General features: G+C 42.3%; 1 protein-coding gene across 1 annotated transcript in view; it reads left to right on the forward strand.

The window, feature by feature from the left end:
* Window positions 1-19,792, forward strand: part of brms1la (BRMS1 like transcriptional repressor a) — a 49,964-nt gene extending 30,172 nt beyond the window's left edge. The window contains exons 7-10 of the mRNA XM_055640531.1: window positions 344-408; window positions 9,226-9,265; window positions 9,356-9,482; window positions 19,270-19,792. Of these exons, the coding sequence (XP_055496506.1) occupies window positions 344-408; window positions 9,226-9,265; window positions 9,356-9,482; window positions 19,270-19,387 (350 nt within the window). The 3' untranslated portion in view covers window positions 19,388-19,792. The remainder of the gene's footprint in view (window positions 1-343; window positions 409-9,225; window positions 9,266-9,355; window positions 9,483-19,269) is intronic.
* Window positions 19,793-20,124: the final 332 nt, after the last annotated feature.

Genomic DNA, 20,124 nt, shown 5'->3' on the forward strand with positions numbered 1-20,124 from the left:
ACCTTTTCACTCTGGGTGGTGGGTAAATGGATTGAGCTACCAGAGGAGTGAGTTAAGGCAGGTACAATAATAACATTTGAAAGACACTTCTGCAGGTTCATGGATAGGAAAGGTTTACAGGGATATGGACAAAATCCAGGCAAATGGGATACCTTAGATGGGGCATCTTGGTTGGCATGGAAGAGTTGGGCCGAAAGGCCCGTATCCATGCTGTATGAAATTATATATACTTTGAAAGATGCCTTATTCCAAGTATTTGGTAATTGTTTGATTCTGGACTATACATATTTTGTAGAGAATTTAATTAATTTTTAGATTCTGGAGATTTCCTTAACTGGCAAACGTCCTTATGTTGTTTACATGTTACAAGACCTTGATATACTTGAAGACTGGACAACAATTAGGAAGGTATGTTGCATTAGCTGATGTATCCTTAATACACTTTTTTTACCTTGAGAAATATTAACCTCTGCTTCTAAATACCAGAGCAATAAATTAAACAAATTATTTTACAGAATCTGTGTTGCTGTTTTAGCTCATGCCTAGGTGATTTAACTGTAACAAATTGTGTGTTTGAAGGCATTCAGGGCAAAATATTATCATGTGTACTCTATATAAATGTTCTATAATTAATTAAATATGCCAGTTACAAAATCATGGAATTGCAATACCCTTCAAAATATGTCTGCCTTCTCCCCATATCCTTCGATTCCACTAGCTACTAGAGCTCTATCTAACTCTCTCTTAAATCCATCGTGATTTGGTCTCCACTGCCCTTTGTGATAGGAAATTCCACAAATTCACAACTCTCTGGGTGAAAACGTTTTTTCTCACCTCAGTCTTAAATGGCCTCCCCTTTATTCTAAGACTGTAGCCCCTGGGTCTGGACTCGCCCAACATTGGGAACATTTTCCTGCATCTGGCTTGTCCAGTCCTTTTATAGGTTTCTATAAGATATCCCCTCATCCTTCTAAACTCCAGTGAATACAAGCCTAATCTTTTCAATCTTTCCTCGTATGACAGTCCCGCCATCCCAGGGATCAATCTTGTGAACCCACGCTGCACTGCCTAAATCACAAGGATGTCCTTCCTCAAATTAGGAGACCAAAACTGTACGCAATACTCCAGATGTGGTCTTACCAGAGCCCTATACAACTGCAGAAGAACCTCTCTATTCCTATACTGAAATCCTCTTGTCATGAAGGCCAGCATTCCATTAGCTTTCTTCACTACCTGCTGTACCTGCATGCCAACTTTCAGTGACTGGTGTACAAAGACACCCAGGTCTCGCTGTACCTCCCCCTTACCTAACCTAACCCCATTGAGATAATAATCTGCCTCCTTGTTTTTGACACCAGAGTGGATAACCTCACATTTATCTATGTTATACTGCATCTGCCAAGCATCTGCCCACTCACTCAAACTGTCCAGGTCACCCTGCAACCTCCTAACATCCTCTTCACACTGCCACCCAGCTTTGTGTCATCCGCAAACTTGCTACTGTTGCTCCTAATTCCCTCTTCCAAATCATTAATATACATGGTAAACAGTTGCGGCCTTGCGGCACTCCACTCGCCACTGCCTGCCATTCTGAAAAGGACCCATTCGCTCCTACTCTTTGCTTCCTGTCTGTCAACCAATGTTCTATCCATGTCAACACCCTACCCCCAATACCATGTGCTCTAATTTTAGTCACCAGTCTCCCGTGCGGGACCTTATCAAAGGCTTTCTGAAAGTCTACATCCACTGGCTCCCCTTCATCCATTTTACTTGTCACATCCTCAAAAAATTCCAGAAGATTAGTCAAGCATGATTTTCCTTTCATAAATCCATGCTGACTTGGACTAATCCTTTTACTGCTATCCAAATGCCCCATTATTACCTCTTTAATAATTGACTCCAGCATCTTTCCCACCACTGAAGTCAGGCTAACTGGTCTGTAATTCCCTGTTTTACTTCGGAGTCACGTGAGTGACTACGTGAAGAAGCCCGCCACGACGCATGCGTGTCATATCGCTTTCACGCTTGCGAAACGACAGGCGGGGTGGAGCGTTCCCCCGCAGCGGTAAGTTTGAAACCGCGACCTGCAGGTAAGTGATTTACTCTGCGGTAGTGTTTGTCCCCGCGCTGTTTTTTACACAGGGGGGGAAGCTGGACAAAATAGTGTCCACAAGTGCTGCGAGTGAAGCTGGCTGGGGAGGACCGCGAAGTTGCGGGAGCCAGCAGCAGCTGAAGGCACAAGCCCCGTAAGGGATCAGCTGTGCCGATTTCTGATCCCTTGAACACCACGGCCGGGCGGGAGACTATTCAGAATGGGGCCATCGACTTTTGACAAGTCGATAACGGCAGGAGGCGGGGTGGAACGACGTTCCCCCATAGCGACAATTTAAACCAGGACCTGCAGGTAAGAACTGCGGTCTTTTTGTGTTTTCCCATGCTGATTACAGGTGGAGAAGACAAGGTCTGCGACAAAGCTGGTGAGGGAGGACCGCGGAGCAGCGGGCAGCCAGCAGCAGCCAGCGGCAGTCGGATCACCGATAATGGGATCAGCTGTGCCCGATGTCGCCTCCGCACCGGCCAGATCCACGCGGCCGGGCGGTAAGGCTAGACACAAAAACAAACAAGGTCGTGGACTCAGAGGAGTCTGACTTTGAACAACCGCGGGCGGCCAGCGCCGAGAGCGCTGGAGCTGGATGGAGCGGTGTATGGAGCATTTGCTCCAACGTGACAGACTCCGGGAGATGGAGTCTGGTCACTGTGGGCCCTATGATAAACCCACAGCAGTACCTCTTGAAGGGCTGCACAGTGCTTCTACCTCATCAGAGGGGAGCACTGCGGGTCAGTTCTGGGCTGACCTGGAAGAGGGGTCCGCAGAAGGAAAGCCAAGTGTGCAAGGGGTGCAGGAACGAGAGAACCTACTGGACTAATAAAAGGGACTCCAACAAAACCCACTACAGCCAAAGACAGCACCCCTACGCACCCACCAGCAGAACTGGTGAAAGCTCGAAAACATGAGTTTTTTAGGCCATGGCCCAGGCCGGCCTTCTTGGAAGATGCGGGGACCTCCAACGCCAACCAAACCGAAAATCCAGACACCAGCACAACAACAGCAGCGAAAAACCCGCCACTGGTAACTATGGAGGTAGGTGGGTCTGGTTCCCTACAAAATACAGGGAGCATGGAGGTTGGGGGGAGATTACACTCTTTTCTGAATGCATGGAGCATGTTAACAACCGATACTTACATCTTAAGCAGTATCCAGGGATATACAATAGAGTTTTTACACAAGTACAGCCCTCCAGTTCAACATATACCGAACCGATTCTTTCTGATAAAGAAAAATCAAAAGCGCAAGCTGAACTGGAGCGGCTTTACGTAAAAGGTGTAATTGAGAAAACTCAACACGAACCATTAGAATTCGTGTCCAATATATTTACCAAAAACAAAAAAGATGGTGGTTGTCGCATCATCATAGATCTGACAAAATTGAATACATTTGTACGATATATTCACTTCAAAATGGAAACCTTTGTTACTGCTAAACAATTAATTTCCAAAGGTTACTTCATGGCCAGCATCGATTTAAAAGATGCTTACTATTCAGTGCCTATACGAGGTGACCACAGATGTTACTGCCAAATGGGTTATCATCAGCCCCAGGCTGTTCACAAACATTTTGAAACCAGCCCTAGTGTTTCTACGGAAACGGAAACACATGGTCATGGCATATTTAGATGACATACTCATTGTGGGCAAAACTTTGGAATTGGCCAAACAAACTGTAACAGCCACAAAACAGTTATTTGAAAAACTGGGATTTATTATCCATCCAGTTAAATCGAAACTAACGCCTTCCACTACTATGGACTATTTAGGGTTCACCATTGACTCAGTTCACATGTCGGTGACTCTGCCCAAGGGAAAGGCTAGAGATTTAATAGAGGCTTGCAATAACCTCATTGACATCAGCAAACCATCCATCAGATTGGTAGCAAAAGTAATTGGCAAAATGGTGGCTGCATTTCCAGCCACACAATTTGGACCTCTACATTACCAAAACTTACAGAGAGCAAAAATACAAGCACTCTAAATTAACCACATGGGTGGAAGCAAATCGACATCATGTGACAATCTGGCTAATACAATTTGGCAATGGTGTATCCAGAGAGATATTTGGATATCAGCCACTTACCTACCAGGAAGACTAAATTTAGTGGCAGACACCAGGTCACGCAAATTTAATGAAAACACCGAATGGATGTTGAATAAAAAAGTATTTGTGATATTACAGCAAAGTATGGAACACCAGATATCGATCTATTCGCATCCGGAGTTAACCACCAGTTATCAAATTATGTTTCATGGGAACCACACCCTAGGGCTGCGGCGACAGATGCATTTTCGCTGCATTGGGGGAAATTGTTTATTTACGCATTCCTTCCTTTCTGCCTCATCAGTCGGGTATTAAGGAAAATACAACAAGACTCTGCGTCTGGTATTTTGGTAGTACCCGATTGGCCTACTCATCCATGGTTCCCAGTGGTATTAAACATGGTATTAGAACCATGTATCACCATCCCACATAGACCAGATTTATTGCTACATCCCGTAACAAGGGATAGCCACCCATGCCATAAACATTTGAACTTATTCATTTGTAGAGTTTAAAAACACCTCTACTACAACTGGGACTGACGGACCGAACAGTGAACAAGATCTCGGCGGCCCAAAGACAGTCAACCAAAAAACAGTATCTGGTCTATATCAGGAAGTGGGAGATGTACTGCCATAAAAACAACATCACCTACAGAGACATGAACATCCCGTCTGTTCTGGAATATCTGGCAGGCCTCCACTATGATGAGGGGCTCAGTTACAGTGCCATCAACTGCGCCAGAAGTGCCCTATCGACTTACCTATGGCAGGGGACAGAGCGTCACACTGTTGGGACTCACCCACTGGTAACAAAACTTATGAGGGGAATTTGTAATACCAATCCCCCAAGAACCAGGTACTCCCAAATATGGGATGTAAGTATTGTCCTGAAGATGCTCAGGAATTGGTCTCCAGCAACAGCTCTGTCCCTACACAGACTGACATTAAAAACAGTCATGCTAATGGCATTGGTCACGGCACAGAGGGTACAGTCACTGCATAAACTAAGACTGGACGACATGACTTCCTCAACAGAAAATATTACGTTTCATATCTATGAGTTAGTAAAGCAGAACAGACAGGGATCAGCAGGCCTCAATATACAATTTAGGTCATACCCAACAGATGACTGTCTGTGTATAGTAACAGTGAAAGTCTGTGAAAGTCGTTATACATGGAGAAAACGAAAATCCTAAGAGGCAATGAGAAGGCACTTTTTGGTCAGCCACAAGCAACCACACAAAAGAGTGACTGTCCAGACCATCTCAAGATGGCTGAAACGGGTGCTAACACAGGCTACGGTGGATACTAATATTTTAAATCTCATTCCACCAGGGCTGCAGCTACATCGGCAGCGATACAGTTGGATGTACCAATGGACCAAATCCTCAAGGCAGCAGGATGGTCTGGGGAAAAAACTTTCGAATTATTTTACAACAAACCAGTAATGAAACCTGGAACGTTTGCAGAAACAATTTTAAGTTCTGTAAATTAATTTAAACCGATAAAAAGGGGTTATAATTTTATGTTAATAAATTTTATGATTTCAATGTCGAATTCATGTCCAAATTATGTTAACACAATTCCTCCTACAGTCATCAAGGCAGACGTGATGCATGGACTCGTTTCCACGGCATGAATTCACAGAGCTTTAAAATCTTCACGTAGTCACTCACATGACTCCGAAGTAAAATAGTAAGATTAAACGAGAACTTACCAGTTTCAAGTTTGAACTGTATTTTATGAGGAGTTACGATGAGGGATTACGTGCCCTCCGCTCCCACCCTTGATCATATACTTAACTGGTATCTCTTCTCTAATCTTACTATGTTTAGTCATTACAGTTATCTGTGATTTCACACCGCTGCTCTGAAGAATGACACGCATGCGTCGTGGCGGGCTTCTTCACGTAATCCCTCATCGTAACTCCTCATAAAATACAGATCAGACTTCAAACTGGTAAGATCTCGTTTAATCTTACTATTTTCTCTCTTGCTCCTTTCTTGAAAAGTGGGATAACATTAGCTATCCTCCAATCCACAGGAACTGATCCTGAATCTATTGAACATTGGAAAATGATCACCAATGCGTCCACTATTTCTGGAGCCACCTCCCTGAGGACCCTGGGATGCAGTCCATCAGGCCCAGGGGTTTTATCATTTTTCAGTTCCATTAGCCTACCCAATACTATTTCTCGCCTAATGAAAATTTCTTTCAGTTCCTTGACCCCTTAGATCCTCTGTCCTCCAGTACTTCTGGGAGATTGTTTGTGTCTTCCTTAGAGAAGACAAATCCGAAGTACCTTTTCAACTCTTCTGCCATTTCCTTGTTCCCCCTAATAATTTCACCCGTGCCTGCCTTCAAGGGACCCACCTTTGACTTTGCTATTCTTTTTCCCTTAACATATCTAAAGAAGCTTTTACTGTCCTTCTTTACATTCCTGGCCAGCTTCCCCTCGTACTTCATCTTTTCAGCCCGTATTGCTCATTTTGTTTCCTTCTGTTGTCCTAGGAAAGTTTCCCAATCTTCTGGCTTCTGGTTACTCTTTGCTGTGTTATACATCTTTTATTTTAGTTTATTCTATCCCTGACTTCTCTCGTTAGCCACGGTTGCCTCCTACTCCCCTTAGAATTTTTCTTCCTTTTTGGAATGAAATGATCCTGAGTCTTCCGGATTATGCCTAGAAATTCCTGCCATTGCTGTTCCACCGTCATTCCTGCTAGTATCCCTTTCCAGTCTACTTTGGCCAGCTCCTCTCTCATGCCTTCATAATCCCCTTTGTTCAACTACGTCACTGCCACTTCCGATTTAACCTCCTTCTCAAATTGCAGATTAAATCATATTATGATCACTACCTCCAAGCGGTTCCTTTACCTCTAGTTCTCTTATCAAATTTGGTTCATTGGACAACACTAAATCCAGAATTGCCTTTTCTCTGGTTGGCTCCATTACAAGCTGCTCTAAGAATCCATCCCGGAGGCACTCTACAAACTCTTTCTTGGGGTCCTGAACCAACCTGATTTTCCCAGTCTACCTGCATATTTAAATCCCCCATCACCATAGTGGCATTACCTTTGTTACTCCTGCTGCAACTTACACCCTACATCCGGGCTACTATTTGGGGGTCTGTAGAGAACACCAATTAGTGTCTTCTTGCCTTTGCAATTCCTCAACTCGATCCAGTGACTCTACCTCGTCAGTCTCTATGTCTTCCTTCGCGAGGGACTGAATTCCATTCCTCACCAGAAGAGCTACTGTAGCTGCCAACGATGATAAACTAATCATCAACATTTTGTAAATTAGATATAACATGCCATTGTTACATTTATTCCATGTTTTTCATTTATTACTTGTAGTTGATATTGTCATGGCCGAAACCAAGATAACCAAGATAAGGCTATCCTTATTTTTTGTATCATTTTAGCAGGTGTACGGTGATATCCAGGAGTTATTTTGCCCGGTAATTTGGGAACGGCTCAGATCCTAAATTTCAAAGATGATGTAATCCAGGACAATCATTTGACATGCTGATGTTTAGCTTTTGTCACATCTCACATCCTCTAACAATTTGATTTAGTCAAACTGTGTCAACGATTTTATTCAATCACTGAAGTAAAAGTGTCTATCTCTGAAGATGACCATTGAGTTCATGATGTGACGTGACAGCAAAGCAAGATGCTGTTGTGCGTCACCTACTCATTAGGTCCTATGTCTCCCATGCCCTGATGTTACATTAATGTATCCTTGTTTGTGACCTTGATTTGAATGGTTGGAAAAATGGGCTGCATAAACTGAGCACTCCCTTGCATCAGGACAGGCTCTTGACCTGATATATCTACCATTCCTTTGCCTTCACAAATGCTGCCTGACCTGCTGTGCTCCTGCAGTGGTTTGTCACTTTTCTTGTGGTTTGTTAGTTTCCTCTGTGTGAATGTTATCAAATCACAGCAACTCTGTTCTCCATCACAGAACTCCACAAGGAGTCCAGTATTGTAAATACTGCATTTTGAACAGGGAAATCGCATATCTGTTGCGATTTCTCACAAAATTTGACTTTGCGTACACACAATCTTTTCTCTTTCTGTGTTTACCGTGGAGGCATTTTTCAAGTTGTTTTCCATTTGTTCTCCTTCTGCTATTATAACACATTATTAAGTTAAAACCTTTACATTATGGGTGAATTAGCTTCTTTTCCTCAGTAAAATTTGGTTATCCTTTCTCAAATGATACATGATTTCTGGCATTCAGATCTGATTTGCGATCCTAGAAATCCTGAATGGTGTCAGGTTAGGAAAAGGGGAAGTTCAACGAGACCTGGGTGGCCTGGTACATCAGTCACTGAAAGTAAGCATTCAGGTACAACAGGCAGAGAAGAAAGCTAATGGCATGTTGGCCTTGATAACGAGAGTAGTTGAGTACAGGAGCAAAGAGGTCCTTCTGCAGTTGTACAGGGCCCTGGTGAGACCACACCTGGAGTATTGTGTGCAGTTTTGGTCTCCTTATTTGAGGAAGGCCATTCTTCCTATTGAGGGAGTGCAGTGTAGGTTCACGAGGTTAATTCACAGGATGGCAGGACTGTCACATGATGAAAGAATGGGTCGACTGGGCTTGTATTCACTGAAATTTAGAAGGATGAGAGGGTATCATAGAAACATTTGAAATTATTAAGGGATTGAACACGCTAGATGCAGGAAACATGTTCCCGATGTTGGGAGTGTCCAGAACCAGGGGCCACAGTTTAAGAATAAGGGATAGGCCATTTAGAACTGAGATGAGGACAAACCTTTTCACACAGAGTTGTGAATTTGCGGAATTCTCTGCCTCAGAAGGCAGTGGAAGCCGATTCACTGGATGCATTCAAAAGAGAGTTAGATAGCTCTCAGGGCTAGCGGAATCAAGAGGTATGAGGAGAAGGCAGGAACGGGTTACTGATTGTGGATGACCAGCCATGATCACATTGTATGGCGGTACTAGCTTGAAGGGCCGAATGACCTACTCCTGCACCTATTGTCTATGTATCTGTTTAAATCGTACAAATAAAATATATTATCTTGATTTTTGCTTTCTCAGGCAATGGCGACGCTTGGGCCACACAGAGTAAAGACAGATGGTGAGTGGAAGTTTGAAATCTTCAATGGGCATTGTTATGTCTTATTATGATCATGAAAATGTAATTACTTTATTTTTATTTAAACTTCAGCATCCACCAAGACAGAAAAACAGCTTCACAGTGCCAGATCAGAAGATGGCAGGTTATTTTATGATGGGGAGTGGTACAGCCGTGGACAAACTATATGTATTGACAAGAAAGATGAATATCCAATAAGGCAAATATTTTTTTTCCTTAAATTATTAAAGTATTATTGATTTACAGATCAATTAAATTATTATTTACACAATTCAGGGAATAGGAATGTGGTGCTGTCTTAAAGAACACAAAGTTAAAGGAATGTTTCTATGCAAATATTTCAGTTTTTATCGTTTTATTTTGAGTTGATAATTTTTTATGTTTTGGTTGATGTCACAGGCTTACCCCAGATTTAGTGTTGTTCAAATTAACAACGTGGAAGAATTATGGTTGTACACTCAAAATTAAATTTCTTTATGGTGCTTCTGAATTCTAATCTCAGTTACAATTGCACACGGAAATCCTATATAGAAAGCCAGGAGCATGCCTCCATATGGTAGATGGAGTAAGATGTGGTTTAATAATGCTTTACTGGTTTACCAAAGATAAAACTGCTGAAAGTCCTCAAACAACTTTTTTTTTTGTTCATCAAATTGCTGTTTCCGGTGGTTATGGTATAGTAAGCAAAGTTGATAATCTTAAATTCAGGAAGAAAACAAAGAATTTTAACCCAACTTCATTTTACCCTTGCTTTCCTGGCAGTATTATATTTTCCTCTGGAAGTAGATGTTAGGATTGTGTTGAATAATATGCAATAGGTGCAGGAGGAGGCCATTCGGCCCTTCGAACCAGCACCTCTTCAATGTGAACATGGCTGATTATCCACAATCAGTACCCCTTTCCTGCCTTCTCCCCATATCCCTTGACTCATCTATTTTTAAGAGTTCTATCTAACTCTCTTGAAAGCATCCAGATAATCAGCTTCCACAGTCTTCTGAGGCAGAGAATTCCACAGATTCACAACTCTCTGGGTGAAAAAGTTTTACTTCATCTCCGTTCTAAATGGCCTACCCCTTATTCTTAAACTGGGGTTCCTGGTTCTGGATTCCCCCAACATCGGGAACATGTTTCCTGCCGCTAGCTTGTCCAATCCGTTCATAATCTTATGTTTCAATAAGATGCCCTCTCATCCTTCTAAATTCCAGTGTATACAAGCCCAGTCGCTCCATTCTTTCAACATATGACAGTCCCACCATCCCGGGAATTAACCTTGTGAACCTACGCTGCACTTCCTCAATAGGAAGAATGTCCTTCCTCAAATTAGGAGACCAAAACTGCACACAATACTCCAGGTGTGGTCTCACCATGGCCCTGTACAACTACAGAAGGACCTCTTTGCTCCTATACTCAACTCCTCTTGTAATGAAGGCCAACATGCCATTAGCTTTCTTCACTGCCTGCTGTACCTGCATGCTTACTTTCAGTGACTGATGTACAAGGACACCCAGATCTTGTGTACTTCCCCTTTTCCTAACTTGACACCATTCAGATAATAATCTACCTTCCTGCTCTTGCCACCAAAGTGGATAACCTCACATTTATCCACATTAAAGTGCATCTGCCATTCATCTGCCCACCAACCTAACCTCTCCAAGTCACCCTGCATCCTCATAGCATCCTCCTCACAGTTCACACTGCCACCTTGCTTTATGTTATCTGCAAATTTGATAATGTTACTTTTAATCCCTTCATCTAAATCATTAATTTATATTGTAAATAGCTGCAGTCCCAGCACCGAAGCTTGTGGTACCTCACGAGTCACTGCCTGCCATTCTGAGAAGGACCCGTTAATCCCTACTCTTTGTTTCCTGTCTGCCAACCAATTTTCTATCCATGTCAATACCCTACCCTGAATACAATGTGCTCTAATTTTGCCCACTAATCTCCAATGTGGGACCTTATCAAAGGCATTCTGAATGTCCAGGTACACTACATCCACTGGCTCTCCCTTGTCCATTTACTCAGCTACATCCTCAAAAAATTCCAGAAGATTAGTCAAGCATGATTTCCTCTTTGTAAATCCATGCTGACTCGGACCGATCCTGTTACTGCTTTCCAAATGTGCTGCTATTTCATCTTTTATAATTGACTCCAGCATCTTCCACACCACCATCTCAGGCTAACTGGTCTATGATTCCCTATTTTCTCTCTCCCTCCTTTCTTATAAAGTGGGATAACATTAGTTACCCTCCAATTCTCAGGAACTGATCCTGAATCTATAAAACATTGGAAAATGGTCACTAATGCATTCACGATTTCTGGACACTTCCTGAAGTACCCTGGGATGCAGACCATCAGGCCCTGGGGATTTATCAGCCTTCAATCCCATCAGTCTACCCAACATCATTTCTTGCCTAATGTGAAGTTCCTCCGTCACCCTAGGTCCTCTGGCCACTAGTACATCTGGGATATTGTTTGCGTCTTCCTTAGTGAAGCCAGATCCAAAGTACCTGTTCAACTCATCTGCCATTTCCTTTTTCCCCATAATAAATTCACCTGTTTCTGTCTTTAAGAGACCCACATTTGTCTTAACTAATGTTTTCCTCTTCGCACACCTAAAGAAGCTTTTACTATCCTCCTTTATATTCTTGGCTAGCTTACCTTTGTATCTCATCTTTTCTCCCCGTATTGCCTTTTCAGTTATCTTCTATTGCTCTTTAAAAGTTTCCCAATCCTCTGGCTTCCCGCTCATCTTTGCTATGTCATACTTCTTCTCTTTTTTTTATACTGTCCTTGTCAGCCACTGTTGCCTCTTACTCCCCTTAGAATCTTTATTCCTCTTTGGAATGAACTGATCCTGCACCTTCTGTATTATTCCCAGAAATACCTGCCATTGTTGTTCCACTGTCATCCCTGCTAGGGTATCTCTCCAATCAACTTTGGCAAGCTCCTCCCTCATGCCACCATACTCCCCTTTGCGCAACTGTAACACATTCCCAATTTTCCTTTCTTCCTCTCAAATTGTCGATTAAAACAACATATTATGGTCAATACCTCCAAATAGCTTCTTTACCTTGAGTTCCCTCATCAAATCTGGTTCATTACACAACACTAAATCCAAAATTGCCTTCTCCCTGGTAGGCTCCAGTACAAGCTGCTCCACAAACATTGTGTTTGAGGCACTCCACAAACTCCCTTTCGTAGGGTCCAGTACCAACCTGATTTTCCCAGTCTACCTGCATGTTGAAATCTCCTGTAGCATTACCTTTGCTACATGTCAATTTTAACTCTCGATTCAAATTGCACCCTATCTCCAGGCTGCTGTTTGGGGGCCTGTAGATAACTCCCATTAGGGACTTTTTACCCTTACAATTCCTCAGTTCTATCCATACTACATCTCCTGATTCTATGTCACCCCTCGCAAGGGACTGAATTTCATTCCTTACCAACAGAGCTACCCCACCCCCTCTTCCCACCAGTCTGTCTTTTCGATAGGACGTATATTCCTGAATATTCAGTTCCCAGCCCTGGTCCTCTTGCAGCTATGTTTCTGTAATTCCCACAACATCATACTTGCCAATTTCTAACTGAGGCTCAAGCTTATCCACTTTATTTCTTATAACTCCAGTATTATTGTAGGTTTCCTAATTAAATCATCCAAGTCATTTCAATTTGTGGATTTTTGTTACCAATACAAGAGGTTGTCAATTTTTGGCTTTTAAAAAAATAGTTGCATTTACTTAATCTGTGGGAAATTCTCCGTGCACTTGTCCTCCAAAAACAAACTGAAAAGGCCTAGGATTATATTGTCAAATATTGTGAAACCCATCTGTTCTGCCACAAATGTTGTTTTATCTAATTTAACTGACGTCTGGCTTGGGGACATCAAAGTAACTTAGCAAGGCTGGTGAGAATGTAAAAGCCAGTAATTTTAATTGGACTGCATATCTCCGTTTTTAGCGGCAAAGTGAATTTAACAAATATGTACTGTCTCCCAGGGCGTAGAAAAATCTGGCAGTTGAAACCGGGCGAGAATTGAAAAACCTATAGTTAACCCCTATTCCAGCACTGCAGGTGGAGCAAGAAGAACGGAAATCCACTTCTATTAGAGCCCTCAAGCAAACCTGCCTTAAACACTCCCTCTCTCTTTCACTCTCTTACATTTTAATTAAATGCTATTTTTTTTTCTCTCCCTTGATGGATGGGAGGATATGAAAATCTTAATGTCAGGTGGCAAATTAAAAAAAATTGTTAGAACATCCCAATTCCGGGCATTTCTGGGTTTCCTCGTCACTAATGTGGGTACGACTAGTGGCATTATCTGTTGAGACAAACTCAAAACAGGTAAAAGTTGCTGCTTTGCTAACTTGTACAAGGTAAAAAAAATCTGCATCCTTTATGTTTCAGAGCAGTTTGAAAATGATATCTTGTATTCACTTTTCAAACTTTTATGTGGGTAATATTAATTTTCCAAAAGTAAGATGTCAAATGTTTTTAAATGGGATGGATGAGCTGCAGAAACGTTTAAGTACTTGCAATCTGATTACCTAACTTCGTACAGGGTTGCGTATAATAATTATGTCTATATTGCATATAATTTCCAAATTTCATTAGGATATAGATAAAATAATTGTTGGGGCCAAGCAAATGTTGCTGCGCATTTATTTCCTGAGAGAGGCATGAGATGGTGCAAACTGCCTAATTTATCTATGCCCGGGTCATAGAAACATAGAAAATAAGTGCAGGAGTAGGCCATTCGGCCCTTCAAGCCTGCACCGCCATTTGATATGATCATGGCTGATCATCCAACTCGGTATCCCATCCCTGCCTTCTCTCCATACCCCCTGATCCTTTTAGCCACAAGGGCCACATCTAACTCCCTCTTAAATATAGCCAATGAACTGGCCTCAACTACCTTCTGTGGCAGAGAATTCCACAGATTCACCACTCTCTGTGTAAAAAATGATTTACTCATCTCGGTCCTAAAAGTCTTCCCTCTTATCCTTAAACTGTGACCCCTAGTTCTGGACTTCCCCAACATTGGGAATAATATTCCTGCATCTAGCCTGTCCAACCCCTTAAGAATTTTTTAAGTTTCTATAAGATCCACCCCTCAGTCTTCTGAATTCCAACGTGTACAAGCCGAGTCTATCCAGTCTTTCCTCGTATGAAAGTCCTGCCATCCCAGGAATCAGTCTGGTGAACCTTCTCTGTACTCCCTCTATGGCAAGAATGTCTTTCCTCAGATTAGGAGACCAAAACTGTACGCAATACTCCAGGTGTGGTCTCAACTGCAGTAGAACCTCCCTGCTCTTATACTCAAATCCTTTTGCTATGAATGCTAACATACCATTTGCTTTCTTCACTGCCTGCTGCACCTGCATTCCTACTTTCAATGACTGGTGTACCATGATACCCAGGTCTTGTTGCATCTCCCCTTTTCCTAATCGGCCACCATCCAGATAATAGTCGACTTTCCTGTTTTTGCCACCAAAGTGGATATCCTCACATTTATCCACATTATACTGCATCTGCCATGCCTTTGCCCACTCACCCAACCTATCCAAGTCACCTTGCAGCCTCCTAGCATCCTCCTCACAGCTAACACTGCCCCCCAGCTTCGTGTCATCCACAAACTTGGAGATGTTGCATTCAATTCCCTCATCCAGATCATTAATATATATTGTAAATAGCTGGGATCCCAGCACTGAGCCTTGCGGTACCCCACTAGTCACTGCCTGCCATTCTGAAAATAACCCGTTTACTCCTACTCTTTGCTTCCTGTCTGCCAGCCAGTTCTCTATCCACATCAATACTGAACCCCCAATACCGTGTGCTTTAAGTTTGTATACTAATCTCTTATGTAGGACCTTGTCGAAAGCCTTCTGAAAGTCCAGATATAACACATCCACTGGTTCTTCCTTATCCACTCTACTAGTTACATCCTCGAAAAATTCTATAAGATTCGTCAGACATGATTTACCTTTCATAAATCCATGCTGACTTTGTCCAATGAACTCACCACTTGCCAAATGTGCTGCTATCCCATCTTTAATAACTGACTCCAGAATTTTCCCCACCACCGATGTTAGACTAACTGGTCTGTAATTCCCCATTTTCTCTCTCCCTCCCTTTTTAAAAAGTGGGGTTGCATTAGCTACCCTCCAGTCCTCAGGAACTACTTCAGAATCTAAAGAGTTTTGAAAAATTATCACTAATGCATCCACTATTTCTGCGGCTACTTCCTTAAGTACTCTGGGATGCAACTTATCCGGCCCTGGGGATTTATCGGCCTTTAATCCATTCACTTTACCTAACACCACTTCCCGGCTAACCTGGATTTCACTCAGTTCCTGCATCTCATTTAACCCCTGGTACCTTGCTATTTCCGGCAGATTATTTATGTCTTCTTTAGTGAAGACAGAACCAAAGTAATTATTCAATTGGTCTGCCATGTCCTTGTTCCCCATGATCAATTCGCCTGTTTCTGACTGCAAGGGACCTACATTTGTTTTAACTAATCTTTTCCTCTTGACATATCTATAAAAACGTTTGCAGTCAGTTTTTATGTTCCCTGCCAGTTTTCTTTCATAATCTATTTTCCCTTTCCTAATTAAGCCTTTTGTCCTCCTCTGCTGGACTCTGAATTTCTCCCAGTCCTCTGGTAGGCTGTTTGTTCTGGCTAATTTGTAGGCTTCCTCTTTTGTTTTGATACTATCCCTGATTTCCCTTGTTATCCACGGATGCACTACCTTCCCTGATTTATTATTTTGCCAAACTGGGATGAACACTTGTTGTAGTTCATCCATGCAGTTTTTAAATGCCTTGCATTGCATATCCACCGTCAACCCTTTAAGAATCATTGGCCAGTCTATCTTGGCCAATTCACGTCTCATACCCTCAAAGTCACCTTTCTTTAAGTTCAGGACCCTTGTTTCTGAATTAACAATGTCACTCTCCATCCTAATGAAGAACTCAACCATATTATGGTCACTCTTGCCCAAGGGGCCACGCACAACAAGACTGCTAACTAACTCTTCCTCATTACTCAATACCCAGTCTAGAATAGCCTGCTCTCTCGTTGGTTCTTCTACATGTTGGTTTAGAAAACTATCCCGCATACATTCCAAGAAATCCTCTTCCTCAGCACCCCTGCCAATTTGATTCACCCAATACAAGATACAAGATACATTTAATTGCATTTAATTGCAAGATACAAGATACATTTAATTACAATCTATATGTAGATTGAAGTCACCCATTATAATGGTTTTACCTTTGTTGCACGCATTTCTAATTTCCTGTTTGATACCATCCCCAACTCCACTACTACTGTTAGGTGGCCGATACACCACTCCCACTAGCGTTTTCTGCCCCTTAGTGTTTCGCAGCTCTACCCATATCGATTCGACATCCTCCAAGCTAATGTCTTTCCTTTCCATTGCGTTAACCTCCTCTCTAACCAGCAACGCTACCCCACCTCCTTTTCCTTTCTGTCTATCCCTCCTGAATATTGAATATCCCTGGATGTTCAGCTCCCAGCCTTGGTCACCCCGGAGCCATGTCTCCGTGATCCCAACTATATCATATTCATTAATAACTATCTGCACATTCAACTCATCCACCTTATTACGAATGCTCCTTGCATTAAGATACAAAAGCTTCAGGCTTGTCTTTACAACACTCTCACCCCTTATACAATTATTGTTGAAAAGTGGCCCTTTTTGATTTTTGCCCTGGTTTTGTCTGCCTGCCACTTTTACTTTTCACCTTGCCACCTATTGCTTCTACCCTCATTTTACACCACACTGCATCTCTGCTCTTGTACCCATCCCCCTGCCACATTAGTTTAAATCCTCCCCGACAGCACTAGCAAACACTCCCCCAAGGACATTGGTTCCATTCCAGCCCAGGTGCAGACCGTCCTGTTTGTACTGGTCCCACCTCCCCCAGAACTGGTTCCAATGCCCTAAAAATTTGAATCCCTCCCCCTTGCACCATTTTTCAAGCCACGTATTCATCTGCAATATCCTCCTATTTCTACTCTGACTGGCCCATGGTACTGGTAGTAATCCAGAGATTATTACCTTTGAGGTCCTACTTTTAAGTTTATCTCCTAGCTCCCTAAATTCACCTTGTAGGACCTCATCCATTTTTTTTTAACATATATCGTTGGTGCCAATATGCACCACGACAACTGGCTGTTCACCCTCCCCCTCCAGAATGTTCTGCAGCCGTTCAGTGACATCCCTGACCCTTGCACCAGGGAGGCAACATACCATCCTGGAGTCTCGTTTGCGGCCGTAGAAACGCCTATCCCCCTCACAATTGAATCCCCTATTACTATTGCCCTTCCACTCTTTTTCCCCCCTCCTGTGTCGCAGAGCCACCCATGGTGCCATGAACTTGGCTGCTGCTGTCTTCCCCTGATGAGCCATCTCCCCCAACAGTATCCAAAATGGTATACCTGTTTAGGAGGGAGATGACCGCAGGGGACTCCTGCACTACCTGCCTACTGCTTTCCTGGCTATTTGCCACCCGTTCCCTTTCTGTCCTCTTACCTTTTAACTGCGGTGTGACCAACTCGCTGTACGTGTTATCCACGACTTTCTCAGCATCGTGGATGCTCCAGTATGAATCCAGCCGCAGCTCCAATCGTTCAATGCGGTCTGCCAGGAGCTGCAGCTGGCCACACTTCCTGCAAACGTAGTCACCAGGGACACTGACCATATCCCTGATCTCCCACATGTTGCAGGCTGAGCAAACCACGGGGCCAATCTCCACTGACATAGCTTACTCCCAAATTAACTATATTAAATATTTAAAAAAACTTTATCCTTTGAACTGTACCTTTACTAATAAATACTGTACCATTAACTCCCAGAGTCCTTAATTCCCAGAACCCTTAACCTGAAAGCAGAAATGTAAACCTGGGGTTGCACCCAATCAGCTGCTTCCTCTGGTCCTCCTCCACCAATCAGAGGCTTCCACCAGACCCCTTCTTTGGAAGTGAGATGGAAAGTTGCAGATTTTGGTAACTCCTCCTCTCACCAACGGCTCCCCGGGCCTCTGTAAAAGCAAGCCCCGCGCTGGATTTTATACTCACAGCCCAGGTAACTCCTCCTCTCACCAACGGCTCCCCGGGCCTCTGTAAAAGCAAGCCCCACGCTGGATTTTATACTCACAGCCCAGGTAACTCCTCCTCTCACCAACGGCTCCCCGGGCCTCTGTAAAAGCAAGCCCCACGCTGGATTTTATACTCACAGCCCAGGTAACTCCTCCTCACACCAACGGCTCCCCGGGCCTCTATAAAAGCAAGCCCCGCATTGGATTTTATACTCACAGCCCAGGGTTCTTCCCTTCCCCCTTTTCTTCACTTTTGTGGGTTTGCAAATTTTTCAATAACTTCTCCGGTGTACCGAGATTGGGAATTCAGGATGACGAATTCCATAAATGAACATTTTAGCACAAAGCATTGGAACAAAGGAAAAAACATTAGTTTGTTTGCTGAAGGGCAGTAATTCTAGCAACACTAATTAGTTTGTGAGATTGTTCTCCCATATTCCACTTCTATTGATTTAGCTATTTGGCAAGATTGGTTTCATTTGAACATCTTGGTCACTGTTTTCTCCCAAGTGGCTTATTCAGGATAATTCTTCTTTAATATAAAGGATAACAACAACAGCTCTGAAATTTTGATGTGACTATCACTCAGTGAATATTTCAACAAAAAGGGAAATTTAATATGAGTGCATTATTTTTGTCTTTGGTATGCTGCCATGTAATCTGAAGGCCTGGGATCAATTATAGACAAAAATGTTGGAGAAACTCAGCGGGTGAGGCAGCAATTATGGAGCGAAGGAATAGGCGATGTTTCGGGTTGAGACCCTTCTTCAGCCTGGAATCAATTGATCATATTAGATTTTTTTTAATCTGTAAGAATATATTCCCAATTAAGAAAATAATCTAAATGTCTTTTTTTTTAGTGCCACAATAACAACCATCAACAATGATGAAGTTTGGTTTAAGAGAACAGACAGCAGCAAGTCAAAACTATACATTTCTCAGCTACAGAAAGGAAAATATACCATCAAGCATATGTAGCTTCATAATTTTTATGTCAGATCTTTTTTTAATGAACTTTTTGTATCTACAACAATGAAGATGCTTTGACATCTCAACTATTAATAACAATGCAGTTAATTCAATTTATTGAAATATTTGGCTATTAAATGTGTTTAGTCTTATCTGGCTTGGAAATGTTACTTGAATGGAAATACTTTATATATTGTCACTTTACTAGTTTACTATATTTTTCATTGTGCATTTTCTACTTTACTCATTATGAAAACTAAGATTTTTTTTGTTTATGAACTGTATGCCATGGAAGTCGATTCCTCTCTGTTACTGTTTTCCTCAAATGGGTGAATGGATTTTGTCGATATTGTGATCTTTGTCTCAGGTGCTTGATTAAAGCCATGTCTAATATAAATAAACTGCCCATATAATGTACAACCACGTTGACTTCTTAAATTTAAACCAGCCAACATTGTGTCTCCTGCACTATATTGTGAACTTCGGAAACGCCATCACATCCACACGAATGCAGTATTGAATGCTGCCAGATAAAATATTTGTTACTCTTCTTCAATGTTTTTGTTTAGTAATCCGTGCCATTACTTTGGTGCCCATCATGGTTGTTTCAATGGAATGGAACAAAATATATACCTAGTATAATTGTGAAAATACTGTAATATTCACAGTGTAGAATGTTTTTTAAAGTTGATCAATTCATTTTCAGTCTTACTTTAAATCTTAAGCATTGCAAATGTAAATACAAG

This window comes from Leucoraja erinacea, chromosome 9 (assembly GCF_028641065.1).
Source record: "Leucoraja erinacea ecotype New England chromosome 9, Leri_hhj_1, whole genome shotgun sequence".
In the NCBI taxonomy this organism is placed as follows: Eukaryota; Metazoa; Chordata; class Chondrichthyes; order Rajiformes; family Rajidae; genus Leucoraja; species Leucoraja erinaceus.